We start from the raw sequence: 21,549 nt of genomic DNA on the forward strand, positions 1-21,549 counted from the left end.
GAGGGATGAACTGCAGACTACAGGGGGAGGAGAAGAAAGGACATTAGGGATCTTCAGGATGAAGGCATCACTGAACTTCACCTCTCCAAGTGCAAATGTCTGCTCCAAGTAAGTCACTGTAGCCAAAAAAGGGGAGAATTCCTCCAAAGGAGACACTGTCTGATAGAAATGCCTGTTGGGACAGGGCCTTCCAGGGAGAAAACTGCCTCTTTATTAACCTCCAGATAATCTCTGTGTACTTCCATATATCAGAGTTAAACTATAACAGAATTTTGGTTGAATTACAAGATTCAGCTGATGGGAGCTGTACAATTCCTTCCACAAGGTCTTTGTGTGTCTCAGAGGCCAGAAGAAAGAACAAGAGCAACCCTAGGGATGTGAATAAGAAAACATGAGCTATCCAAACCTCTGATGTTAAGATATGAATTCATCTCTAAAAGATAAAAAAGTGGCAAAATACCCTGAGCAGCTCCAGCCCTGGCTGATGGCCCTGCAGCCACAGGGCAGCCTGGAGGAGTGAGGTTCCCCGAAGGTGTGGAGGGCAATGACTTTGAGACACAGCTGAAGATCTGAGCTGACCCAGCAGGACTCATCCCACAGGTCTGAGCAGCGAGCTCCTGGTGCCACAGGCTCTCCCTGTTCATCTCCATGGATCAGCACCACGACTCCAGGGAGCATCTGCCCTCCAGTCTCATCTCCCATCCCATCCCACACCACATCTGCCTTCCTTCCCTGCTTCTCAAACAGCTTTTTCTGCCTTTCTTTTCCGAGACAGAATATAAAGGACAGAGGTCCTGGTTTCCTTCTAGCTCTTGAACACAAGAGCCCTTGGAGAGGATCTATTTTAAGAGAGGAGAGCCTTCTCACTGCTGGCCCAGCAAGGGCAGGCTCAGTGCCGTGCCCTCCTGTCGGGCACTCGAGACACCTGCTAACAGCCACTCCACTGCCAAATGCTCCTCCAGCAGAGGCACAAATCACTGTCTCACCACCAGGATCCACGGGGAAGAGGGGGGAGGGTGAAGCCCCCACTGCACACCTTCTGCACTGGCTCATGGCATGGGTGGCAGCAGTGGAGTGCCCAAAAGCACCTGCTGGGTGGCTCAGGGCCCCTCCAAGGCTGAACATGTCATGTTTTCAATCCAGAGGGGTGAAGAAGCAGGAGGCTCCCATGGGAAGAGCTGCCCAGGCTCTTCTTACAGAGGGAAATTCTTTTTTCCTCAGTATGAAAAATCCTGAGGCTGATTTTATGTCAGATGCAGAAGGCAGGGCAAGACTCCATAGAGGGCACTTGGCACATTTTGTTCTGTGCTTAGAAACACAGAGTCATTTAGGCTGGAGGAGACCTTTAAGATGATGGAGTGCAACTGTTGACCCAGCACTGGCAAGTCCACCCCTAAAGCAGCCCCAGGTTCCTGCTCCAGGGTCACAGCTCATCCTGGAAATCTCCAGTGTGTCCAGTCCAGCCTTGCCTGGTAGGTCATTCCCTACTTTTTTGATTCTCCACTTGGGAAGGTGCTTCTTGACACCTGTTCTGGATTTGATTCTCCTTTATTCAAGTTTTATACCCCATTTTCCTCTCCCCTTGGTACCTCAGATGATATTATCCGTATCACTGAAGTTTTTAATCACTTCACCTAAATTTTCTTAAAATTAGCTTTATTTTTCCCTTTCCATATTTTTTACGAGGTGGGTTAAGCATCTTTATCCTGATTTCCCCTTTCCACATGGTTATTTTTTTAGTGGTGTAAACAAAGTGTATCACACTTAGCAAATAATCTGTTAAAAGAGAGCTTGAGCATATAAACATTCTGATTCACTGCAGATCCACCCTAAAGAAGACTTTGGACCCCAGTGATGTTCCTCTCACCCCAGAATACATCCAGCAAGATGGAAGAGGAGCAGACCTATCCTCCAGGTTCAGCTCAGCGATGTAGAAATGAATCCTGTCCACAGGAAAGCTGCAAACCTCCACTGAAATCAGAAATCAGCTCTTTGTTCTCACACATGCATTGGAGAGTCTCTTTAAATTCCTCCTTGTCAAAACCATGCAAGCCCTTGGCGAGCCCGTTTTAAGAGCTGGTACCTGTTCCAAGCACTAATGGCTGCTACAGGGAACAGAAAAGCCAGGCTGAAGGCTACGATGTTCAAAGCTGCCTTAATTATTAGAGCGTGAGCTTCCAAATCCCCTGAGAAGCACAGAGAGCCTTGGCCTCAAAATTCACGGTGTGCTCAGAGAAGCCAGGGAGTTTTGGGGACATCTTGACTGCAGTCTGTCTGCCTGGCTCCACTGGACTTGGAATGAGTCCGATTCATTGCAGCAGCTCTGAATTCAGAGCAGAGGGAGCAGACAAGGCTCATTGCCTATTCCAGCCAGAGAGACTGCAACAACATTTGTGGTTTTCGTTTTTTCTTTAAAATAAGGTTACTTGAGTAGACAGCCAGGAATAGACACTCTGTCTCCTCATTCCTAGACTGAACCCCACTGATAATTATGCACAAACTGTCAGGGCTGCTTTGGGAAAGCAGCTCTAGCACTAAAGCAGCCTGACATGGCTTTGTGCAAAGCTTTGCTTGGAGACGTGATGTCCTCAATGACCACCAAAGTCCAGCAGGGAGAGCTGGGACCATTCAGACCCTCTCAGCCACTAATGTTCCCAAAGGTTGGGCAGCCTGGCCAAGAGAGGCATGGATTCATGTTACTCCAGAGGAAAAATATATTCCTGTGCAAAGGAAATCTCTGCATCTGTTTGCAATGTGGAATGCGTGAGGCTCCCTCCTTGCTTCATCCTCTGCTCCAGTTATTTATCCTCCCAGCAAGCCATCACTGCCTCATCTTCCAGGACTGTGCTTCAACTCAGACATCAGCAATTTCCCCTGCCACAGGCAATCACTGAAATTACGTGATTTAAGGCCAGGGGAGTCAAAATTGTCACAGTTTGGAAAACTCTTTCCACAGCTTCGTTGCTTTTGCATGACTCCAGGCTGCAGATGGACCCAGTCCCTTCTTCCATTTTGCACCAGGCTGGAGGAAAGACCACTGGTGATGGCACCACTCCCCAAACAGGAGCATCCTCCACCAGCATCCAGCTTCAGCCACCCTCTCCTGCCCTGCAGTGCTGGGCTCTGTTTGTCCAAGGTATATTCAGGCAGATTTCCTTGTTGACCGTGGGGATTTTGCTTGCTCAGACGATCACTCTTTTTATTTTATTTATTTTTCTGCTAAAAGTCTGTTCTATGCAGATAAAACCCCAGGTCAGTCATGCCACAGGTAGCTCCCAACCAGGGCACAAGGATTCATGGATGTTGGTGCTGTCTCTTCATTTCTTGGGAGGGATGGGGAGAGGGCTGGATGCTCTCCCGCAGTGACAAGGTTTGCAATTTCTTTTTAAAAGCCTGTAATCATCTCACTTCTGTGAGCTATTCAGGCATTTACATTGTTTTTCAGCATCTTGAGTGCTGGCTGGAAGCAGCTCCAGGGTTTGGGGGAGTGCAGCAGGATCGCTGTGGGGGGCTGTGCTGACAGGCACCCCCACACTGAGCAGAGGAGGGCTGTGCTCCTGCCCACAGGTGAGCAGGTTCCTTGGCATTGTCTTCTATCAGGAAAGAAAAAAAGGGGGAAGAAATACCCCAAAAAATCAATTCTGTTCACATGAAATTTGGGCTGAATTTCAACTAATAAACACCGAAGGATAAAGAAATGCCACAAAAAACAAAAGTCCTGTTGTGACACAGCCATAGCTGAGGTTCATTCATTTTTTAGTGATTGTTTTTCCTTTTCTCCTCCTGGCTAAAAATGAGATTTTCAGAAAAGAGAAAGCATCACCAGCATACAAACACGTATCAAAAAAAGGAGCTGATTTTTTCTGTGGGTGCAGCTGTCTGACACAGAACACAGGGTGGACACAGAGACCTGGATGGGAGCTCCCCAACTCCATCCCCCATAGTGGTAACGTGTATCTGCAGAATCTGGGAACCCAAGGGTATTTTTCCCCATTTTCCCTTTGCAGATATGCCATCCCTCTGGCAGTGTTTCCTCCCCTAACCCATGCTGTGAGGCTGGCACAGCAGTGGGAGCATGGAAAGCCAGCTCTTGTCTCACTTATGACCATTTAGCAGGAGAGGAGGGATCCCTTAACCATTCACCTCAGTCACCGGAATCCAAAGGACTCCCTGCTTTCCATTAGTCACCCCTGCAGGAGTTCCAAGGTCGAAATGCAGCCCTTCACATGAGTCAGTCCTTGCCCTGAGGAGCTGCAGTCAGAGACCAGAAAGCAGGAGAGCACTGATTCCCTAAGTCAGTGCCATCTCGTCTCCATGCTGTCATGCCATCTGTGGGCTTTATCCCAGGAACTCCTGTCACATCCACTCCCATTAGCATTTTTCAATGCTCTCCTGCCCTTTCCCAGCATCTGCTGACCAAGTCCCTCTGGTCAGCCCTGCTCCTCATCCTTCATCAAGGCTTTTAATTTTCATGATGCTGTTACCCACTTTTGCTGCACTCTGCCCTGCAGCAGCTCAGCACACGAGCTGCAAACCAGCAACCCAGCTCGCTAGCGAAGAGAGCTTCCAGATGGGGATTGAGCTGCTATTAATTTATCCTATATTTGTTTTGAAAAGATGCCTGGGGAAGGTACACCATTTCCCTTTCCAGTTAGAGGCTTAACAGCCACAGGCTTTCTCCTTTCTCAGAAATGTAAATCCATGTTTATTCTGCATGTACCCGATCAATCCCCAAGGCATTGCATCCAACAGGCCAAAATCAGAGCTCTGCCTCCACCAAAACACTTCAGGAGAAAGAGGAGAGGGAGATATGCTCTACCTTTACTAGAAGAAACATCTATTTATTTGGGACCGAGGAAGCTGCATGGAGTGTAAATTATTTTAATTGGTAAGCCCAACAGGACTGACTCCCTCTTAAAGCAGAAAGGGAAGACCTGGAACATCCATTTCCAGAGTGATCACTGAGGAGCAGCCAGACTTCAATTCCTACAAGGCTCTTTAGAGGGTTTGATCATTCAGGATGCTCTCACATATACAAAATACTAATCTACCTACAGCACCAGCCATAATCTGTTGCCAGCTAAGACTTGTGCAACTCTGCTGAAGCCAATTTATGAAGCAAACATTTAATTTAGCGAGCAGGCTCACAATCCTAAATTTAAACATATGTCAAGCCAGCTAGTGGCTTTGTTTTAATTAACTCTCAAACTTTGTGGCTGTCATTTCTTTATATAAATGAGGATGCTCTGCCAAGGGCAGCCTGTGAGCCTGTGTGCATCCCTACGAAACCTCCTGCTATTTCACAGCCACTTTTCAAAGAGCTCTTGCAGAGGCAAGGGGATGTGGATGTTATTATAAAGGTCCATATGGCAGCACACTGGCACTGCAGCACTAAATCAGAGGTATTGTAGCTTTCCAGCCTGGATTCTCGCAGTACCAGGTAACGTATATGTAGCTTTATTGTTGTACAGTTTTAGTGGCTATGCATTATTCAGGAGCTGCCTAAGTCTCTGCACTGCCGGAGGTGATTCAGAGATGATAAAGGGAATATGCTTTGCTCTAAAGGCAGGAATGAAGGGATTTCACGGGTCGGTATCTTCTCCACCCGCGGAGAAACAATGGAAGCGTTAACACGTCTGGTAAAGAAATCAGCTGGCGACAAATTCTCATCGATAATTAAAATGAAAGTACAAGGTGCCTTAACATGTAGTTAGACTGAGGAACTCTAACCTGCTCTCTAAATTAAATGCTTTCCTTGATAATTTGGCTCTCGCGGCAGGCGCTGAAATCTGCTGGAAGATGCCATCTAGTGGGTTATGGAAGTTTATTTAAGTTTAAATCCACTTGCTGGTGTGGGGCGAGGGTGACAAGAGCTGCGAATGCTGGGGTGCATAATGGTTTTCCGTAGACTTTTTGTTGTTGCTCCAGGAAATTAGGTATTTCCCTGCGGGGGTTCGCACTGGAAGAGAACTAATATTTATTTTACCAGTGCCCAGCAGGGCACCGGATTGTCACAGCCTTGCTGTTGACACAGCCGAGCTCGCGGCTGTTGTGCTGGCAGAGCATCTTCCCGTGCTCTTCATCGAGGAAAGCGCTCCCCATTTTTGGGAAAGCCGTGCCGCCATTGCTTTTTTATTGCCTAAAAAGGCCCTTCAAGCACTACCCTGCGCTGCCAATTAAATCGTTTACGTTACAGTTGAAGCCGCTTAATTGCTATCCGATTAAACAGCGCTGTTTTTTAACGCGAACCGCGGCTGGGGCTGGGTTCGGAGCGCTCCTGGCTGTCGGTGCGGCTGAGCCATGGATGTCCCTCCGCGGTGGGGACCGGCTTGTCCCCGGTTACCGAGTGCCCGTGGGGCGAGCTCCAGCCCTTCGGGGCCACCTCTGTGCTCCTTTGGGGACCACCTGCAGCCCCTCACCTCCACACTGCTCTGCTTCCCCCAACCTTAGTCCCCGCTCCCATTAAGGGGTCCCTCCCCAATTAAGGCGCTTTAAGCCAATTAACCACCTCCATCCCCCCCACCACCGCCGGTTCGAAGCCCGCTCCGGCGGCGCCCGCTCAGACACCCCGCCGTGCCGCGGCGTTCTGGAGCGCCGTTCCTAGAGAGTCATTAGCGGGGAGTCATTAGCGGGGAGTGATTAGCGGGGACTCATTAGCGGAGGGTAATTAGCGGGGAGCGGGGGCGGGGCCTCCCCGGGCGGTGGGCGGGGTCTCCGCGGCCCCGCCCCCGCGCGAGCGGAGCGGAAGTGCCGGAGTTGCCGCCCGGCGCCGCCGCCGAGCGCGGGCGAAAGTTGCGCTCCGGGAGCGCGGCGGGGGCGGCCGGACCGCGCTCCCTCCTCACCCCGCGGCTCTGCATCCCCATCCCGCTGCTCAGCCCGCTCCCGGCAGCCGCTCCGATGCGGCGGAAGCAGAAGCGGCTGCTGCAGGCGGTGGGGCTGGCGCTGGCCGCCCTCGTCTTCTTGCCCAACGTGGGGCTCTGGTCCCTGTACCGCGAGCGGCAGCTGGAGGGCGGCGGCGCGGCCGGCGGGGACGGGGCGGCCCCCGCGGGGGTAGCGGCGGGCGAGGCGCCGGTGAGTGGTGGGGCTGGGGGGGCTGAGCGGCCCCGGGTGTGCCGGGGGGGCTGCTGGGTGAGGGTCTGGGTCGGGGGGCTCCGGTGGAGCTGCTGGGTGAGGGTCTGGGTCGGGGGGCTGCGGTGGGAGCCGCTGTCGTGCGGGGCTGGGCGCGACCCCTCCCCATCACAGAGCGGGGCGAGAAGCGGCAGTCGCCCCCATAAGAGGAGAAGGGAAGCCGCGGTGGGCTCGTTGTCCCCGGGAAGGAGCTGTTCTGTGTATCCTGTGCCCGCGTTGGAGCGGGAGAGCGGCACCTTCCCGGCAGTTCACGGGTACGGGGACGGGAGGGTCTGCTTGCCTTTTTTTTGGCTGAGCGTGGTAAGGGAATCAAGCCTCCTTTGCCAAGGAATGAGGAAGGGGAGCTCGTCCCATCCGTGCACAGCAAAGGGCGGCAGCTCTGTTTCCCAAGGGTGTGCCTCCGTGCCATTGCTGTACCTGCCTTGGAAAGGTGCGAGGAGCAAACATCACCTGTTACTCTGCGGCCCCGCAAGGCTTGGGGCTAGCGGAGAGTACCAGGTGGAGCTGGAGGATTATGTCAGTGCAGTGATGCTCCTTCGGGAAAAGCGGATAACTCTTCCTGAGAGGCAGAGGATGCCCGCCAGATATGTGGCCTGAGGATGTTGCAACACATGGCTGCATTCCTTTCTTGTCCCACTGGTGTAGTAGTAAATTTAACAGCCAAACCTGTCTGTGTAGTAGTGTGTGAGTCAGGAAGGTTGGATCACCCAAATCAGACGTTTGGAAGCACGGTTTAGCTGCGCTTACTTTGGCTGTGTAATTGCTGTGTCCCCTTCTGGGTTTAGCTTTGTGCCATTAAGAATGATTGGGACTTGAAAGCTTGAAATGTCATTGTGTAACTATCAGTTCAGCTGCCACTCTAAAAGGCTCTGCTTGTTCAAAACCACTTAAAACTCTTAGTTGTCTAAATCTTTCCCTCCTTGGAGACTTCCTGCTGTAACTGCACCGTAAAGGTGGAGAAGCCTGCTGTGACAATTTCTGCTCTGAGGCAGAGAAGGCTCTCAAAAAGCTGTACTCAAACTGGGACTGAGCTCTTCTTTCCCCCCAAGAAATCCTTTTTTGAATGCATGGTTATAACCATGCTTGTGTCCCATGCTGTTGGGGAAAGGGATCAGCTGTTGCCTGTCATAAAACATAAATTTGCAGCAGATCCTCAAATCTGCACAGAAGTCCTTTTGACGTGATCACACAGTGATCATTACATGCCTGGAGTTCCTGATGTTACTGCCTTGTGCTTGTATTTCTGTGGGATGCAGGGAGTCTCTTTTTGCATGACTGGTAAAAACCAAGCCCTGCTCCATAGTTACATGTGGTGTGGTGTTAGGGTGAAATGAAGATCTTTGTGAAATCCTGTGTCCTCCAGAGGTAACGAGGAGAAAGTTGATAATCATTCTTAGAAGGCTTCAAAATGACAAGTTGGCTTTTATGGTTTTGGTCTTCTAAAAATGTCCTTGTACTGTAGGCTTTGGGTAGGTGTAAGCCAGGCAGTATCTGTGCTGATTTCTGTGTCCTTGCAGTGTTCTCAGTGTTTAGGTATCCTGAGCTGCCCGTGTTGTACACAATGCCTGCTCCATTTTTCTTTATGTCTCTGTAAAGTATGGCAGCTGTCAGTGATTTGAGATCTGCTCTTGTTTTGATGGTGTGTGGAGCTGGGCAGGAAACGCCTGTGCAGCTTGCAGGAAATTCACAGTGAAACCTCTCTGCACTTGAGTAAATCAGAGTTGCTGGGTTTTAGGCTGAAGGCTTCATCTTCCAGTCTAATTAATATAGAATTACGGGCTGCAGGGGGTCTGTGAGTGAAGATGTATTTGTGTCATGTGCTCATTTTTTGAATGATTTGGCCCTGCAATGATAGCTCCAGTTACATTGAGCAAGGGAAAACATAGCCTAAAGGACAACAGGCTGTCTTGGTAAAAATAATTTCAGCTGAAGCAGAATAAAAACAACTCAAATGTAATTTTGTTTTTCTGTTTAGTTGTGTGGGTTTGTTTTACTGTTGTCATAGAGGTATCTGCCAGCTGACTGCAGAGAGTTTTTGGGCATCCTCACCAGCAGTGGTTCCAGCCTCCTTTCCTTGGTCTCAACAAGCATTCATGGGTTTTGTACTTAATAATCAACTTCCAGCTTGTAAATGAATATGCTGTTTGTCTGCTTGTTCCTGAAGCCGTTCGAAAGAGCTGACTTCTTAATGCAAAAACTCCAGATGATAGGAGAGAATATAATGAAAAAATATATTCAGAACAGTCAGAAAAGATTTTATTCTGTTTCTGGCTTTAATTTGCCTTTTTGTGCAGACTAATCTTTGAATTGAGGACATTTCCTATGTACTTCAGAATTGAGCTTTTCAATGAAATCTCTGTCCAGGCTCATTCTTTCTCTTTAAATGGTGTCTGCTGTTTCAGTCAGTAGTTTTATCGCTCAGAGTAATAGCAGAAGCGAGGGGGAAGGGGAAGGTTTTAAGAAACAGCTGAATTAAAGCTATAAAACAATTCCTAGAACCTTGTTGTGATGCTAAAATTTTGAAGTTTGAAACCACCCAGGAGTTCTTGTTGTCTGTCTGTGCTGCATGTTACCTTCAATAGTATGGCAGTATATATCACTATAGGTGATTTGGCTTTATTTAATCTTTCTTGTGCCTGATCAAATGTTTCAGAAAATTAAGCAATCAGAAACGATGTAAATATATTCTAGGAAAGATTATTCTAAACTGTTTCTGCGGAAGTGCCTAGGCAGCTAATTGCTTCTGTATTTACATGTTCAGGGGAAACATTATGGTGGCTGAAAATAGTGTCTTGCTTTAATAAAAGGAGGGTGAGGTTTCTGTTCTTTCTTTCTGCCTTTGGGTTTGTAGCTCTCTGAGTGCTTCTCACTCCACAGAGGAGAGATGGAAGGGAGTCATCAAGGTCTTGGCCTCAAGGTCGTGCTGCAGATCTCCTTAGAAAAGCTGAAGCTTTGAGTTAGTCCTCACTGAACTACTGAGTGCTCAGAAGTGGCCTCTGTCACTCTGTACAGTGGCTCAGCAGAGGAGATGATCTGGGAAGTCCTTTTTTCCTGGGGTGTGTAACAGGTCTGGCTGTAAATGGGGATGGTGGCATCGTGGTACTGAAGTGTCTCTGTGACAGTTCAGAAGCTGCTTTGACTTCGTGACTGCACCGTTTGCTCATCGCTACGTGTGTCTCGGTGTGCTCACGGAATGCAGATTGACTTTTCTGTAGATTCATCTTTTTCTTTTTTTAACAACTATTCAATAAGTAAAAACATACGATCTGTGGGTGTGGGGGTAGGAAGAAGCAAAAGGAATGCAGCTATTCCTTTTGTCTCTTGGATCTCTGCTGTCTGCCTCAGAGGCTGCTGAGCATCCTCAGCCGAAATGTTTAATTGATGTGGATGTAGCTTTGCAGTGTGTAAACCCTGGATGAGTTAGGCTGTGGGCTGATGGTTTATGCTTGGGCTAATGCAGGTATTTATGTGGCTTCCAATGCTCTGCAGAGCTACTGCTCTGCACCTCTGTGGTCAGGCTCTGTGTGAAACCTGCTGTTCTGGGAATGTGGCATTTGAGCTCACAGAGATACTGAGCTTGAAGGTTTTTCTTTGAATTGCTGGCTAAAAGCACTGTAGCAAATTAGCTGCCTTTCGTGGCAGTGCGTTTTTATCTGATATGATGAATGCTTTATGGAGTCGCCCTGTAGCTTGTTGTAGCAGTAATTTGTGCTCTATAAATTAACTCGGGAACATGATGGAAGTGTATAAATCACATCGGTGATTGTGTGGTGCCCTCTGCTGCCGGCCGGCTGGAGTGATGTGGGGTACACCCTCCTGCTGCTTCCTTGGCAGTGAGAAAGCAACTGCAATCCTGGGATTGAAATGGCTTGGGAGGGTGCTGCTGATGGAAAGTTTGGGGAATATACTTTGGTTTTAGTGCCTAAAGTTTCCAGCCAGCATGGCTGAAAATGCAGCCCTGGTGATGTTTGAGTGATGCTGCTCTGCTTTCCAGGCTGCTGCTGCTCGTGTCCTCAGCTGAGGAAGGGCACAGGCTTTGCTCTTCCGACCTGGGGACAGCTGTGAGGTTGTCAGGCTTTGTCAGAGCTCTGGTGTGGTTGGCAAAAGCTGATAAGGAAGAGGGTGTTTGTGAAACAACAGGCTCAGGGCTGGGGAGGGAGGAGAAGGGCTTGGGAAAATTAGAGGGAAACCTTTCCTGCTGTCTGCCAGCCAGAAGGAAATTGGACAACCAGCTTGCTGTACTTCACAGATAGGTTCCTCTGCAGCTGGACTGGTCATCCTAGACCTTGCTGCTGCTCCTGTCTGGGGCCTGGCTCCTCACAGACCTCCTGGGTTCTGCTGTGTTGGCAGCTGTGTTTGCCAGCCACTCATCAGCTGATGTAAAGGCAAACTCTGAAAAGCTTATTTCTGTTAAGTATAGTGTAAAACAATCAGCATCTAAGGACTGGAGTGCAAGTGCTACAGCTGAACAAGCCTGTTTTAAATTTGAGAGTGACTGATTGAGTGTGGCTACTCTGAAGTTTATCACTTCAGTGAGTGCACTTGTGAAACGAGCAGGGTTTCCTGAGCTGCATAAGTGTGTCCTGCACTTCTGATTGGAAAAGTGAGCTGAAGTGTCTAAACCATGTCACAGCTGTAAAGTGCAAAGTAAAATTTGAAAATATGTTTATAAAGAAATGGAAGCTTTCAGTGGCCTTCACTCAAGGTCTCATTGTGGTGATGTTCATTGTAATGGCAACGCAGAGGTGAATTAATAAATGGGCTGTATTGTAGGTCTCCTATGCTGTGTGAAAATAAAAGGTTTATTATACATTCTGTTATTGGAAAAGTGGTTCTGTTTCACTGTTCAAACATACTCCATATGCACTTAATTGCTGCAATGGTGACCTTTCTTCGTGGAAGGAAGATTTCTGCTGCAAAACTTTTTGGCTCCTGGCATCTGGACTATGCTTTAGGTCACTGGTGAAAACCATAATGATTTGGTTATCTCCAGAGCTGTGTGTTTTTCCTGAAAGAATATGAATCAAATTGCAAGAGACAACTAATTTAAGAGCAACTGCAGTTATAAATTTCCTGGTGGATAACTGCCAGGTATTTGACTTAAGAGACTGAAAAACTAACAGCAAGTTACTTATTACCAGTGAGGAGGGTTAGTGAAATTAGGCAGAAAAATGCCATGAATCAGACTTGGTTACATAGTGCCACCTTCCACTCGCTGTTTGAATACAGGCGTCACTAGAACAAGATAAAGAACTGCAGTTTACCTTCCTGTCACTCTGTATTTGCTTCCTTGTGGAGCCAGCTGTAACCTTGCTTACACTGTGTAGGAACAGACCCTGTCTAACTTTGAGGAAATTGTATCCAGGTGTTAAAACAAATCCACATGCTGCTGCTGTTTGTTTGCAGCCTTTTCCTGTGCCAGGTGAAGGCAGGCAGCCTTTGGCTTCCTTCTGGGAAGTGCAGAGCTGGTGGGGTGCAGTCAGAGCTGGTAGGAGGGATTCCACTGCGTGCTGAAAATGTCAGCAAAAGAAAAATTGTGCTGCAGGAATTTGTTTTGATTCCCTTTGAAAGCAGCCATTTCAACCTGCGAGCTTGTTATCCAGTGGGTTTTAGTGGAGCTGTCAGTGGTTTGTTTTTATGGAGTGCACCTCAACTGGAGTGCAGTGTGCTGAGCTCCCTGGCACTTCTGCAGAGTGTAAGTGCTCGTGTAAACAAAGCTGCTCTGATATTTGCCATCAGAGAACACTTTTTCTCTAGTGTCCACCCTGCTTCATGCTTCCATCCTGTTAACTCTGCAGTTACCTGAGTTAACAGTGCTTCTGTTTAGCAGTAGCTTGAATAATGCACAATTTTGTGTATATTCAGGAAGAGAGGTGGCTGCAGTGACTGTGTGCATATGAAATTTTTTATTAGTAATAGGTCCCTTCAGGTCAAGTGACCTGAGTGTAGATTTTTTTCTGGATCACCTTGTCTAGAAAACTGGAAAGGCTGAATGGATTAAAAACTGTATGCTGTGATGGCAAGTAGACATTAATCATTATTTTAATAGTCATTCATTTAAACATTATTTAAATGTTGCTTCAATCAGACCGAGCTAGATTGGGAATAGTTCTTTTCTGTTAATTTAATTTGCTCTCTGTTCCTATTCTGAAATCAGATGAAGAATAGCCTTTCTGCCTGACATTTGCACTTTCTCTTAACCTGATCTCCTGTCCCTGGACAGAAGGATTTTGGTCAGTCCTGTTGCAGTTTGGCCACTTGCATATTCCTTCTAGATACAGCTTGGCCTGGGATTCCTCTGCCTCTGGAAAGTTGTATAAATGACATTCTATCTTGCCTTCAAGCCCCAGATTGTTTGCAGAACCAAAAGCTGTTAGTGGAGATTTTTAGCAGTTCAGGGATAGTGTGAATCTGTTTATCATGTTTCACAGACTCCTGAACAAATTCTGGTGCCTGAGTCACTTTCAAGAGTGTAACAGTGCGATGCTTAATTTCCAAACCCAGGGAAAATAGCCCCCACTTTCTAAGTTTAAAAATTCATGTTCTGCTTTCAGACTGCCTTTTGTCTTGCTGGTGATAGAAAAACTTTTATATTCTTTATCTCTTGAAGTTTGCTTGAGGTTTTCCCTTCAGGTCATGACTTCTTACAGCTCAGGGAGCCAGCAAGTGCTACTGGTGCTGCTTTATTCCACGTGAAGCCTGGCCTCTCAGTGGCAATGGTATCTTTTCTATCAGTGTAACCAACACCTGTGGTGGTATTTCCTGCATTTGTGTTATCCTGCGTGGGTGATGGATAGGCAACAAGGAGTGGAGTGTTTATCTACACAGCTTTGTTAAGAATATAAGTAGTAGTGGATATCAAATTATGGCTGACTTGTCAGACTCTGCCTCCTTTGTTAGATTTACAGGGTCTGGCAAACGATTGGAGAAAGCTACAGATCAGTAAATCAATATGAGCACAAAGAGTTGCCAGGCAGCCCTCCTTTTCAAATGCCTGGGTAGAAGAGTAACTTCTGCTGTGTCTGAGATCTGCTGGCAGCTCTGCACCCCCTAAAATACAAGAAATGGGTTGTTTGACATGTCTGCTTATTGCTCCTTGTATAAACTTGATAAAGCTTTAACTTGCAGCTTCAAAGAAGGGAGGTCTCCTGTTTTTTGGTTCTTAAATTTGGTTTTCTTTCTAAATAATTACCTCTGTTCTCTGCCCTCTTGCAGTTCCTCCATTTTCTCTGATCTTAGCTCTAGGTTGTAATAGAGCTCCCTAGAGCATATATCTATAATTAAGGCTTTTAAACCACAGTTACAGTGGAGCATCAGTGGTGCTCTGGTGCGACCAATATCCAAGGGAGAAACTTGCTTCAGTAGAAAAGTTATTGGTTTTATTACAACCAAAGTCTCTGCTGTCCCACTCAGAGTTTCCTCTGACACTGCATCGTGCCTTCCCACTTTGCTAAGCTATCATTCCAAAGCTGATGACCATTAATGGCACATCTTCTGTAGCTCACAAGAATAAAAAGGTTTTATTTAGTCCGCCTGTCATTTGCTGGAAACACAGGCTGCCAGCTACTGCAAATCATGTCCCTCACAAGTACATTCAGAGAACTGGAGGGTTTAAAATGGAAACCCTGTTTTAAGCAAACTCGTGTAACTCATGTGGATATTTTGATTCTTTCCTTGACCAGAAATAGAAAGCAAAGGAAGGGAAGGAGGATGGAGTCTACCAAGGCTTGACTGTGTTGTGCTGCCCAGCTTGGTGGAGAAGCTCACTTTTAATATCACCAAATAAGATGACTGTGTCTTCCAGTCTCAACTTCTTATTAATTTTTCAGCTTTAATACTTTTTTTCCTTTGCAATTAGCATGAGTAGCAGAAAGCATCTTCTAAAAACTGTCTTTCAAAATGGTTAATGCTGACCTCCTTCCCTGTTAGGCTGAGAATTGCTTCTGCCCAGAGGTAACTAATTTCTGATCAAAGCATCCCCCTCACCACTAATGTGTATTTCTCATGTGTATGCCTTGTGTAGCTGATCTAGTGGTGACCTGACACCTTTCCCTGATGTAGCTTTCAAAGAGACAGCTTGTCCTGTTCTCTGTGGTTGCAGATCACAAGGTGACTGCTGAAGTGAAACTTCCAGGATATTTTTTTAAATACGCAGAAAATGCAGGTGTTGACTGAAATGATGGCCAGCAAAGGGCCTACATTTCAAACAAAAAGAACTTGTGTCTTAAACTCGGATGCCTGTAAATGAAGCCTGTCCTCCTGCTGCAGAGCTATTTGGTCATAGAAATTTCACAGAATAACAGTAAATCAGTCTGTCTCCTGCAAGAATTTGAATTTTGTGGATGCATGAAATGTTCTTGTTTGAATACTCTCCCTTTCAAAAAATCTGATTAGATTGGCAGTTTTGTCTTTGTTAGTCAAGGTCTTGTGATGTTGGGACTTTACCAGATCTTATCTGTAAACACTGTCAGCTGTCCCTCCTCCACACAGAGCTGTCTTGCTTCAGCCCTCCTGAACAACTGGGTTTTCTTTACAAGCTTAAGTTGCTATGAGAAGTTCTGCTCTGCTTGATCCCTAAAGCCTGAAATCCTTTGCTTGCAGCTATGTGGGCAAGCTAAGATGACTTTTCAAAGGAAAGTCATTTTGTTTTCTGTCTGCTTATGATTATTCAGAAGATCTAGTATTTAAAACCCCCTAGTAGCCAGTCTTGGTCTTTTCTCAGTGGGAAATCACATAGGCTTGTTTTTCTCTAAGTTGCCTTTACTTGTTTTCAAATTCTTTTGGGAGGTTACTTTTACCTAGTTGATCACACTAGCAAGGAAACTGTTCTTCTCCCTGGTGGCAAATAACCAGTTTATTTTATTTCTTGAGCTTGCCTAACATTTCCCAACCTTCAGATGAAGTCCAAAGAAGAAATGTTCAGAGAGTCTAGTAGTTTCTTAATAAATAAAACAGGTGAAACAGAGTTTGAGTGTTCTTAACACTTAGACCAAAGTTTTCAAAGATGTCTTAGAGTATGATGTTCCTTTGAAAAATGAGTCTTTTTTGATCTAGGGTATGGTATAAAAATAATCACAACCAGGACTGGCATCCCATTAGATTTTTTTTGTTTGTTTTCTGGGGGTTTTTATAATATTTTTAAAAGTGTAAGCAGCTCCTTCACTTCTGCTCAGACTGACTTTAATCTTAACTCTGCTTCCTTGGAAGTGGCGCTCTTTAGAGACTGCAATTTCAGCTCAGATAAATACAAGTAAAATGTATTCCATCACTGAAGAAAATCAGAATCCCAAAACCTAGGTAAATACAGACTTAATGATGTTGTAAAAGGCTTTCATTGGGCAAGAAAGTAATTTTCTGTACCATTACAGAAGGTCACTTAAATTTAGCCTGTCAGTCCATGTTAGCCACTGTGTAACAGGCTTATTCAGGATCTCAAAAAGAAGTGAACCCTGTGATTATCTTCTGCCTTCTTGTTTATCTCCCAGGTGGCCTGTTGCCAGTGTTTTATGTGTGATAGCCAAGTAAGAAGGAATAACTCTTTTTTCCTACTCCTGCACATGTTGGTTTTGCTGATCCACCAAATACACTCTGGGCTGCTGCTTCCCTTTGATTTTCTCAGGCTGTGGCTCACTACGTCAGAAATATTTAAAACTCCTATGGATATCTTGCTGCTGCATGCTGCCTATTTTTTTTTTTATTATTATTTTTTGTATGGCTGTTTTGGAAACTGATTCAAGGTACTAATTTATCCTAGGAGAAATAGTCTCCCTTCAGAAAACCAGCATCTGCTCATAGGTCTTATTTCCAGGAGCGAAGAAATTCTATTGGTACAGTTCAAGTGTTTGGAGTGAGATTTCTCAAGATTATTTTGCTTGCTTGATATCAAGGGCGTGGAAGTAAATTGCAAAAATATCTGCAAAGTACTGGAAGACCTGGGATTGTGATGTAGAAACTGGCAGAATTGTATCTGATTGTGTGTATGGAGACCAGAGAACTATCCAGGTTATCATTCTTGCTGTTGCAGCTGATTTTTGGAAATGTGATTCTTGACCCATTGTGCCTCAGATTGTTTGTGATCTTCAGATGTGAATTGTGTGCTCTGCTAATGTGGATGAGGAAGATGGGAGAAGTCTTTCTGCCAAGTGTGAAGGTCCTACTTGTGTTGTCCTTGATTTTGCTGCAGAGAATCTGTGTAAAAGCTGTATAAAAGATAACAAGTGTTCATTCACTGTACTGTCATATTTTCTGCAAATAGAAGCTTGAGCCTGCTGATTACAGAAAGTCCTTGACAAAGCAATTGCAAACTAACAAGAAAGTGAGTTGAACCTCAGTCTATGCCAACATCCTTTTGTGTGCATCTTGGCCAAAGCTGTTATCAGCATAAACTAATACTGGTCACCCTGAGTGAAAGAAAGGCCCAGGCTATGGAAACAACTGATGGTTTGTGGCTTTTCAAATGCTGATATTTTTATAATAAGAGGCTGCTCCTGGTAGAAATGTATCTGAGAAGCTGTGAATTGTTATGAATATGTGAGCAGAGAGCACTGGCATTGCTGATAAATTAGCTGGGAATTGTGAGTTGTGTAGAAGAACTCAAATATTGGCTTAACCTGAAAATGTGAAATTAAATAGAAAAGAACAGATTTTCTCTCTGGACACTTGAAAACAATAATAAGTCATGTGAAAACTTGTTTCAGAAATTATTTCTAGAGGGTATGAGTTTTCAAGCCTAATGCAGTGAAGTCTATTTTTATAGTCCTTGAAAACAAAACCTGACAGACCATATTTGCCAGCACTTATATTGCTCTGGTGACAGTGCTTCTTTTTAGAGCATGCCAGAGGAAATACTCTGCTGGAGCATATGTCAGTGATTAGTGGGACCAGTGCTGCAGGATGAAGTGGAAGAAATATGGTTGTGTGAAGAAAAAGCTGAATGGACAGAACGTGAGAAGTGTAGCGGTTTATGGGTCAGGTTGAGGGTAGGAATGGAAAATAGTTATTTTTAGGGATATCTGTATGTAGCTGACATGCTGTCTTCCAAATCATCGAGGTTTAACTGAGAGGATGACTGCTGTCTTTGTGTGTTGCCCTTAATTTCTTAATGTAGAAAACTGTTTTCTCTTTGAATCAATCACTGTTTGTGTTGTGGTGTTACATAATGCAGGTATTTGTATGCTCAGGGTGAACTGAAAACCTCAGGAAGTGAGAGACTTTGGTACCCAACCCTTTTTGTGGATTTAAGGCAGGGTGTGATCCTCAGAAGCCAGCTGAGTCTCTCCATACCTGACATGCTGGGTCCAGGATTGCTGCCAGTCAAGCCTGTGAGGTGTGTGCTCAGGGCTGGGTTCAGGATGGCATTTGTCACCTCCTTCTCCCCCAGAGCCATCCTTGGCACTGACCACCTTGTGAGGCTCTCAGCCCCAAATTCTGCACGAGCCATGTGGGACTCTGGGTGCTTGTGTTCAGAGTCCTGGGGTGGAGGGAAGAGGAGGAGGATGGAGCCCTGCTGCCCTTCTCAAGGATCACTGCAGTACCTACAGCCCTCTGTTGATTTTGCCTCCCTGTTTTGACCATGCAAAATACCGAGTACAGTAATTTTGTGATTATAAGCCGCACGATACAATACAGAGTGTGATAAAAGGTATCTATTCCATCACCATCTGTTGAGGGTGGGAGCAGTAATCCTTATCTCTGTGGGAGATATTCTGCTAATGAGCCATCCATTGAAACCAGGCAGGGCATTGTTCTTTATCTTTTCACAATCCTCCAGCCAGTCATTTTCTGCTAATGGCCATTGAGTCCCACTGTGGGACTGATAAAATTACTGCATCCCATTGGGAGTTGCTCCAGCCAGGGGGAAGAGCCCAACATTTCTTACCAAGATAAAAACAGAGGTTTTGGGACACTAAGGGAGCCCCTTTCTCCACTGGACTCCAGAGGAAAACCGGATTTCTCCACATCACCACTGGAGCTCCGGAGGGAAACTGCACCTTGTACAGGAGCACTGCTCCAACTGAGCCACATCTGTCACTGCAGGAGGATGCAGCCACCATGGGATGGGACTGCTGCCAACACCCTGCCTGACGGGTGTCAGGTTGTACTCTGACTGTGTCAGGGTTTGGGGTTTGTTTCTTTGTAGTGCTGTATTTCTATTTTAATTTCCCTAGTAAAGAACTGTTATTCCTAATTCCCATATCTTTGCCTGAAAACCCCTTGATTTCAAAATTATAATAATTTGGAGGGAGGGGGTTTACATTCTCCATTTCAGAGAGAAGCTCCTGCCTTTCTCAGCAGACACCTGTCCTCCAAACTAAAACAGCAGCTTTTTGTTCTTTGTCCATATATAAACTGCACCTGATTATAAGCCGCACTTTGGGTTCGGACCAAAATTTTAGTCAAAATGGTGCGGCTTGTAATCATGAAATTACTGTACCCGTGTTCTTTGCAGGCACCAAAGTGTGCAAACAGGTACAAGTGTTTAATGTGCAATACAGAGGCACCACTGTACATAAGCCATGTACCAAGACCTGGGGAAATCAGGTGAAAAGCCTGTCATAGCAAGTTGTTTTAATGCGATCCTGAAAGTGCCCACAGACCTCACCCAAGGACACAGACCCTTCTGTGGGAAACAAAGCTGGAAGTTGAGCTGCAAGATGCACAGCCTTGTGATTTTCAAGTTTCTTGTATATTTAGCCCTTGACATCATAGGTTAGTCATCAGTCAAGTGCTGTAAAAATGTTCTGCTGCCTCACCCTGTTTTTCATATCTTGTCACTTATGTTGGAGTGCTCCAAAATTTTTGCTATTCAACACAAACGGGAACAAAATGAAAATGCCCTGCTCCCTTTATCACAATTGATGCCTGTACTTGAACTTTGCCAGTATTTATGAAAACTGTTTGTTTTCCCCTCTGCAAGGTTTTTGTCAGAGCAGCTCAACTTGTGTTAGGGGAAGTCAGAAGAGGTTAGAGAATACCTGAAAACTAGAAAAAGAATAGATTAGACTGCTACATAGAATTTTCCAGCTGGTATCAAAATTGGACTGCTGCTGCAAAGTAGACGTTTGGCTATTAATATTTAAAGAAATAATGCAAGAAGCCAAGCAGTATTCAATTAAATGCAAGTTATTTTATAACTGTCTTGCGCTCACTACAGTTGTGATTTACCTTAGACTTTTTTTTTGCAGAGTTGTCCCTCTCATTTAAGTGTTTTTAAAGCTATTATAGGTCTGATTCTTGCTACTCTTTAAATTTCTCGCTTTTGAATAACTCTTGAGATAATTGGAAAAACAGAATTAAATTATTTGGGCCCTTTAGGGAAAAGTGAAGGCTTCATGAGATTTGATTTGTGTTTCTATAGCACACAGGAGGCCTAGTCAGAAGTCTGCAAGGAGAAAGTAAAACACCCAAAGGAAGTCTGCTTCCCATAAAGTAACCCAAACTGAAAGTATATATTTATTTTCATTCCCCTAAAGTTGTTCTGTAGAAAATATCTTAAAAATTGGGTTGTTTGCTGGTACTTGTACCACAAAAAGGAGCTTCTCAGCAGTGCAATAATTAGATTTTTGTACCATGTCCCCAGTACTGCATGGATTTCTGAAAGGGACCTCTGGGTTTTCACTGGTGACTGAATCCAATGTTTAAAGATCTTGGTGATTTCAGTCTGATGTGTGGTGTCTCTCAGTTCTGTAATTGCTTCATACTTGAATCTGCTGGCTCAGGGATGAGGTTTATGGATCCAGTTTCCGCTTCCTTAGTTTGTCAGAGCTGTGAAAGGAACTGACTTTGAAACCTTGATTATAGCTAATCTTTTTGTTTCCTTACAACTGTTAAAGATCTAAACATTAAAGTGGAGCACCAGCTTACCTCATTTGAGTCACAGCTTCACAATGACAGGGTGTCTTCAGCAAAGTGTTTTCAAGCTGGTGGAAGTTGGATCCATTTGTGATGGATTCACATTCTCTGTGTCTGCAGGGTTTTTTCCCTTCTGCTGGAGCATGTTGAAAGCTGCGGCTCTTGAAGTGTTGTGATGTTACTGTGGACTTGATCATCATCTGCAGTGATCTCTGCTCAGGAGGTGGAAGAGAATATCAAAGGAAATCTCCTTCCATCCTACTTGGGAACTTTGTCAGCTTAACATGAATGGGTTTGGGCTTGTGCTCAGTGCTGCAGGATTGTGCAGTTAGCATTCTGTTCTGGCTTCCTAAACCAGAGCAGCATGTAACACATCACCATTCAGTGTGTGTGCAGCCTGCTCTGGTTCTGTGCTGTGCAGTTAGCAAGAATGGTCAGGATTTAAATAATGAGATCAGGTCATGCACCTGGATCTTGTTTAAAATCACAGGGTGAAAAGCTTGAAAAGCCTCTAAAACCTCTCAGCAGCTCCTCAAAAGAGGAGATTGGTTGACAGACAAGACCCTGAAA

The 21,549-nt window shown here is 45.5% G+C and overlaps 1 protein-coding gene across 1 annotated transcript in view; it reads left to right on the plus strand.

Moving 5' to 3' along the window:
* The first annotated feature begins 6,777 nt into the window (after nucleotides 1-6,777).
* The window catches only part of GALNT10 (polypeptide N-acetylgalactosaminyltransferase 10), a 77,729-nt gene continuing 62,957 nt past the window's right edge, over nucleotides 6,778-21,549 (plus strand). Inside the window, exon 1 of the mRNA XM_033072941.2 lies at nucleotides 6,778-7,071. Coding sequence (XP_032928832.1) covers nucleotides 6,898-7,071 — 174 coding nt within the window. The 5' untranslated portion in view covers nucleotides 6,778-6,897. The remainder of the gene's footprint in view (nucleotides 7,072-21,549) is intronic.

Source organism: Catharus ustulatus, chromosome 15 (assembly GCF_009819885.2).
Source record: "Catharus ustulatus isolate bCatUst1 chromosome 15, bCatUst1.pri.v2, whole genome shotgun sequence".
NCBI lineage: Eukaryota > Metazoa > Chordata > Aves > Passeriformes > Turdidae > Catharus > Catharus ustulatus.